Source organism: Pinus tabuliformis, chromosome J, assembly GCF_031772625.1.
Source record: "Pinus tabuliformis cultivar Carrire ecotype Pingquan chromosome J, CPIR1, whole genome shotgun sequence".
Taxonomy (NCBI): domain Eukaryota; kingdom Viridiplantae; phylum Streptophyta; class Pinopsida; order Pinales; family Pinaceae; genus Pinus; species Pinus tabuliformis.
The window spans coordinates 382,982,727-382,989,934 of record NC_142295.1 but is presented as its reverse complement, the minus strand read 5'-3'; the positions used below and the strand labels follow the sequence as shown (position 1 = coordinate 382,989,934).

Genomic DNA, 7,208 nt, shown 5'->3' with positions numbered 1-7,208 from the left:
CCGCGTCAAAGACTTATATGAAGTCGCATTGGAGAACCTTCAGTCATGTCCCTCTCCTTTTTTCCCAGTGAAATTTTGGAAAACCACAGGCCCGCTCAAGGCAATATTATTTTCATGGTTGTTGTTTTCCAACCGGAACCTCACATGGGAGGTGCTCCAGCGAAAAGGATGGGCTGGTCCAGGCCGATGTGTCATGTGCTGCCAGGCTTCAGAAACCAATGCCCACATGTTCTTCCACTGCCCAGCAACGGCGCAAATATGGTATGATCTTTCCGTTTCTCATGGATTTCCTCACAACGTTTTCTCTTCTGTACAGGAGGGGTTTATGTGGTGGAGTGCACAGCGTCCAGAATGGAGATCTCTTTTTATCATCACGTGTTGGTGTCTCTGGAAGTGGAGGAATGCCTGCATCTTCCAGGATTCCAAGTCTCCTATTGCCTCTACGCTGGTTGTTATATCTGCTATGCTTCAACAGGCTTGAATAATTTTGGACCCGCTCTTTATGTTTTCAGTTATCTGGATCTATCTCTTCTTCTTATATGTCTAATTGCTGCACCATGCGGAACTTTTTTCATATCATTTTGGAGACATATTCTCGGCTATTTTGTTTTTTCCTGGATAACCTCTTATGATTCATGTTACAGTTCTGCATCAGAAGGCTTATGTGTTTTGGTTCTATATGTACATGCTCATTATATTTCCTGAATATAATATATCTTGATTTTCTCTCGGAAAAAAAAATCAAAATCTCCAACATTAATAGAATATTTTTTTCATTCATTCATAAATTTGTTTTTAGCATCTGCGTGCAACGGGGAACGCACATGTTGCAGCGCAACACACATAACGCCTCCAATTTCATGGAGTATGCAGGTCAGGAATACGATCTACATATCCTACCACCACAACAAGGTAAGCGCGTTCCCAAGGCTTATCCTCACAATTGCACAATGTATGGAAAACCAACCATTTGTACTGGACTGCAATGGCTATGCTTCTCTCTTACAGGACCGCGCCAACAGGGGAGCCCTGAAAGAAGGCAAGCAAGTCCATGCCCACATGCTCATAACTGGAATCGAGCTAAATGTATTCTTATCTACATCACTTGTAAGCATGTATGCCAAATGCGGGAGCTTTGTGGATGCCAAGCTAGTTTTTGATAAAATACCTAAACCAAATGTATTCTCATGGAATGCACTGATAAGAGGGTACATTGTGCATGGCCATTGGGAGGAAGTACTTGAACTCTATCATCAAATGCAAATAACAGGCACACAGCCAGACAATTTCACTTTCCCGTTTGTTCTCAAAGCTTGTGCTGATCTGGGGAACCTGCAGCGGGGTAAGGACATCCATGATTATATATTTGGAACTGGGTTCAAGCCGGATATTTATGTATGGAATGGGCTTCTTTCGATGTATGTTAAATGCGGATGTATGGAGGATGCACGCCGAGTGTTTGACAAAATGTCTCGAAGAGACATCGTCTCCTGGAATACCATGATTGCAGGTTATGCCCAGAATGGAGAGTGTGATCAGGCATTGAGGCTTTTCCGTCAAATGCAGGTAGCAGGAGTACCATACAATTCAGTTACAGTTGCGAGTGTTCTTCCTGTCTGTGCTTCTGTAGCAGCTGTGAAACGAGGTAAGGAGATACACGGTTGTGTAATTAGGAATGCATTTGAGTCGGATGTATATGTGGGTAGTGCCCTCTTGGACATGTATGCTAAATGTGCAAGTTTAGAGCATGCATTCCAAATCTTTGACAGAATGTCTAGGAGAAATGTGGTCTCATGGAATGCAATGATTTCTGGGTGTGCTCAGAATGGGCATGCAAAGGACGCCTTAATTCTTTTTTGCCAAATGCAATTAGCAGGGGTGGAACCCAACTCGAGCACCATTGTAAGCATCCTATCCGCATGTGCCAACCTTGCAGCTTTGCAACAAGGCAAGGAGATCCACCATTACCTAATAAAAAGAGGATTCGAATTGGATGTGTTTGTGGGGAGTTCCCTTATAGATATGTATGCAAAGTCCAAGTGCCTAGAGTCTGCTTGCCAACTTTTGATAAACTGGCTGAAAAATATGTTGTGTCATGGAATGCACTAATGGCTGGCTATACCGAGAACGAACATGTTGCTGAGGCTTTGAAACTCTTTTGTGAATTGCAACTAGAAGGGGTGGTACCTGACTTAGTCACCATTGTAATTGCTCTATCAGCGTGTGCCAAATTAGCTGCTGTACAACTGGGTAAACAGATCCATGATTATATCATCAGAAATAGATTGGATTTTGCTATATCTATAATGAATGCCCTTATAGACATGTACACCAAAAGTGGGAGTATAGAGCTTGCAGGCCGTGTTTTTGACAAAATGCCTGAAAGAGATCTGGTTTCTTGGAATGCAATGATTGTGGGATATGGAAAATATGGCTATGGTAAGGAATCTCTTGCGCATTTCTATCAGATGCAACAGGCTAAAATTAAGCCAGACAATGTCACATTCACCGGTGTTTTGAATGCATGCAGTCATGCCGGCCTAGTGGATGAAGGGTGGAAATATTTCCATTGCATGACTCAAGATTATCAAATCACACCCGTGATGGAGCACTACTCATGCATGGTTGACCTTCTTGGGCGTGCAGGTCACCTAGGCGACGCATATTACTTCATTCAAATGATGCCACTAGAACCTAGTGCTGATGTGTGGGGTGCTTTGCTAGGTGCCTGTAGAAATTATTGCAATATAGAGCTAGGAGAAAATGTGGCAGAACATCTTTTTGAGTTAGAGCCTAAAAATGCTGGTAACTATGCTCTCTTATCAAATATGTATGCTGAGGCAGGCAGATGGGATGATGTAGCAAAGGTCAGAACAATGATGAAAGGCAGGGGCTTGATAAAAAGGCCAGGATGCAGCTGGATTGAAGTCAATACCAGGGACCACGTGTTCTTTGGAGGAGACTGATCACACCCACAATCAGAGAACATATATATCATGTTGAGAATATCCATGTAGATGAAGAATTCAGGGTATGTTTCTGACGCTTTGCAATATTAAATGGGAAGGGGTTAAGGTCTATATTTGATTGCACATGAGCTTACAAACACATGCCCTATAGAAACTGTTTAAATCACCTGTGTGAAGGGTGACATCCACAGTGCCACCACACTCATCTAATTGTTGGGTGAGAATTTTTGTGATGGATGCTCACAGTTTTCAACATTTCAGGGCTACATTATGTCATTGTGGGGATAGTTCATGAAGCTTCTTGAACAAACAACATAACAAAATACCAGAGTATTGGTGCAGCTTAATGCAAGGAAACAAAGCTGACATTGGTTCTGCACGGTAATTATGACCTGAGTTTCGAAAGGCATGTTTCACACATGGTGTTGTATGCATTTTGTTTTCATGTGTAATAGTTATTTCATAGTTGACAAGAAGACTAAGGACCATTTTGCATAGGATGATTAACACAAGTACAAAGGATCATTCACATTGCAATCTGTTAGAGCTTCTGTTAAAGGATAAATTTGGACAAACTGCCATTATGCACAGACTGATCAATTAGCATAAGTACAAAAGATGTTTCACACTGTAGTCCGTTAAGAGTTTCTTTTAAATGATAATTTTGGACAAACTGCAGGAAATACTGTATTCGCTTCAAGTACTGCGTGTGATACTTTAAGAATCCTATGTAAACATACCTTATGAAATATATTTTATTTTTTATTCTTTATGCAACTTCAAACTTGTGAGTAAAATCTTCTAAATACTGGACAATGTGATTTGACATCTATATGACTGTTTTTAGGTTGAAAGGAATTTTTGGGGTTTGATGGGTTATCTCTAACATGGGTACATGAAATGCTTGAATATATTTTAGTGCATGAGTAATTCTGACTTTCATATCTTTCTGAATGGTTATCCAACAATTTATGTATTTAGGACTGTGTATCCTTATCCAGTATGCCTATTCTACTTATTAATTTGAAAGGAAATATATAAAAAGTGTTAAATTGGAAATGTATTTTTAGTCCAAACTTGCGTAGGATTTTTTGCTGTCCTATTTTCTTTAATCCTGGTTCAGTCTGCTACTTAACACTGAAATGGACCACTAATACACTATGTTTGTTGGTGTTGCAGGAGTTGTAGTAATTGACTGCCAAGTGCCATGGTTTTCTTGCAACAATATTTTACGTAGCCCCAGTTTGTAATCTATTCGGTACAACTATGAACTATGTTATGCTATGGAAGATTCCGAAGGCAATTTTCACTTTTCAAAGGCGCTACAAAAATGTATGTTCTGCCATGCGTTTGGCCTGGATGAAAGAACAATTTCTGTCAAAAACGATGTAGATTAAATGTACAAAACATGCACTGTAAGCTTGTTATCTTTTACTGCAAAATAGCTCGAGACACCTAAGGAAAAGACGTTGGCACATTGTGAGTAAAGGAGTATTAGGACCAATATAGCATGGTAGTGACAGTTAAATAAAGCAAATATGTCGATGGGGGCTGGGTTGATTGATAAAGCAGGGTGTTGTTATTTGTTCCACCACGGTTCAAAATTCAAATCATCCCAGTAGCATGTTTCCCCTAGTGAGCCAGTGCACCAGTGCAAACAGACCGTTTATTGTGGTTGGGGTAAGGTGCAGGTCCTAAGCAATTCTGGCAAAATAGATATCCCCTACTCACGGCTGCTTAGATGAAGGAGAGCCACTGTAGGATGTGAAGCATACTCGCTTCAAAGAAAAGATTCTATCTTTTCAAAGGAACATAGAAGGGCAGAATGATATTTTAGGGCAGAATCCAGAAACAGGGTCCAATTTCTCTCAGGGAATGAGGTAGAGCTCCAGCAAAGGCTCAAAGTCATGATTTCCAGCAGCCCATAGGTGTAAAAGGTGTCTATATTTAAGGATTCTCAGAATGTGAGTACTAGTTTTAAACTAAAATCAATGGTAAAGTCAATCTGGTAAATTTCATTTTCTTAGTGAACGCTTCCAACGAGTGTGAACTGTGAAGTAACCCTGTCTTGCTATCAGTAGTTGAAAACTGACAATGGTTGAAGTTCATGCATAATTCAAAATGGCCATTCTTTCCATCTCATCAACATTTACAACAATGGTTATTTAGTAATTAATCCCTGTTCCAAGCAAAAAAAACAATTCTGCATACAGACCAAGCAGGGAAACTACGTTCACAGTCTTTTTGAATGGGTTTTTGAGGAGATATTCTATGCCTAATTACCCATGGTAACTGTTGTACTCTTAGGCTATTTCTATATAGACATTTTGGAGATCCATAAATAGGTAATATCCTGTTGGCAGGCAAGCCAAAGCATGCCCCTTTTAATTGATTGATGAAAAGAGATATGGTAATAGACAATTGCAAAACACAAAGAATTATTGAGTCATGGTCATGTTAGATTTTTTTACCTTAGTTGCTCATTGAGTTTTCTTCAGCGGTGATGGTGTTCCAGCTTAATTGCTCTGGGCTTCTCTGCACAGTAACAGAGAGAGGGCAGTCTGTATGAGGGTGCAGATCTCTAGGGAGAAACTTGCACGAGGTATTGAGGAGAGCACAGATCTCATGGAGGAGTGTGCATGCATGCATACTGAAATTATCCTCCAGTTGGGGTACACCATCTCTGGTGATTGAGAGTTCAGTTCTGTGTATTTTCTGTTTGAATTTCCAGTAGTGTGTGCTTGTAGATTAATATTCTCAGTATTTGCTGTTTTGATGGAAGCTTTTAAGTTTTAAGCTACCCAGGTTTATGGAAATCTTGCTGAGTGCAGAACCTGATTACCATGGTTTGAAAATTAACAAGGTATCAAAGCATGTGTAGGGAGATATAAGTTGCCTATTAGAGGGTATTGTCAGAGGGTTATAGTGGGTGTGATACCTGAGCTTCAATGATTGAAGCAGATCTGTGTCAGAGATTGGCATATGGACTTGTGAAAGGTTGTGGGGTCACTGGGGTGTGATGCCCTAGTTACTTCCGGATTGGAGCGTTATTGTTGTGCTTGAGAAAGGTGTTCTGCACATGTGAAAGCTATCAGATCTGACCCATTGTCAGTGGATCTATTGTTTGAGTTTGGGTTTGTAGACTTGTAGCAATGACTAGTCTCAGTCTCTAAGAGTGTCACATGTCGGAGGGCACTTCCAACTTTGTTCTGTGGAAATGCAAACTAATGATGCTCTTGGACGAAGTAGATCTATGGAGTTTTGTGGAGACCAAGGTTCTACAGCTTACCTATTCAGTTAGCCAATCACAAGAAGATGGAGAAAACAAAGAGAATCACAATTTTGTGAAGGACCACTTGACCCCTCACATCATAGAGAAGACAACGAAATGTATGATTCTTGGGTCACTCTATATCAAAGTGTGAACATGTCCTACAAAATGCTTTTGAAGAGCAAGCTCACCAGCACTTGCATGAGCAATATTGATACTATGATGAGCTATAAGATGAAGATCACTGAGGTCAAAGATCATCTTGCAACCATAGGAGATAAGATATTGATACTATGATGAGCTATAAGATGAAGATCACTGAGGTCAAAGATCATCTTGCAACCATAGGAGATAAGACCAATGAGTGTGAGTTAGTTTGGGTAAATCTGAATGGGTTCTCATCACCTTGGGAGCTGTTGGTTTGAGGTGTATGTGCTTGTGATGAGTTGCCCACTTTTGAGAAATTGTGGGATGACTTTGTGCAAGAGGAGACAAGGTTGGAGATAGCAGCGAGAGATGGGGTTCAAAACCTAGCTTTGATTTAGAAGGTGGGGAAATAAGGCAAGAAAGGAGGACATGGGAAGGGTCAAAAGGAAGAGTTAGGTCCTCTAAACGAGGGAAGAAAGACCAGTGCAATATAAAGTGCTTCAAGTGCAGTAAGAATGATCTCTATACTTCTTAATGCCTTGAGAAGAAGGGGAAGGGTGAGTAGCAATAGTAGAAGTAATTTGTAGGGAGTGGAGTGTTGAAAAGTGTAACTAGGTTTGGTCTTCATAATGACATGTGTAATTGTGATTTTATGTAGTTGATGTAAAGAATAAAAACAAAATTATTATTGTAATGCTTGTATCACGGGTTTCGTGAGCAAGGAATTTTATTTTTAGTAATGGCTCCCATTGTGAGCCCTTAGGATTGGCCATAAAGTCAAATTGAGTCAATGTTATGTATGAAGGACCCTTCTTGGGCAT

General features: G+C 40.3%; 1 protein-coding gene and 1 pseudogene across 1 annotated transcript; both read left to right on the top strand.

The window, feature by feature from the left end:
• The first annotated feature begins 744 nt into the window (after nucleotides 1–744).
• Nucleotides 745–2,311, top strand: LOC149227371 (pentatricopeptide repeat-containing protein At1g15510, chloroplastic-like). Its single transcript, XM_089377767.1, has 2 exons — nucleotides 745–912; nucleotides 1,009–2,311. Exons 1-2 carry the CDS (start codon nucleotides 868–870, stop codon nucleotides 2,107–2,109), a joined length of 1,146 nt encoding a protein of 381 aa, XP_089233893.1. The 5' UTR covers nucleotides 745–867; the 3' UTR covers nucleotides 2,110–2,311.
• LOC149227370 (pentatricopeptide repeat-containing protein At2g13600 pseudogene) lies at nucleotides 2,109–2,966 on the top strand (annotated as a pseudogene).
• The last annotated feature ends 4,242 nt before the right edge of the window (nucleotides 2,967–7,208 follow it).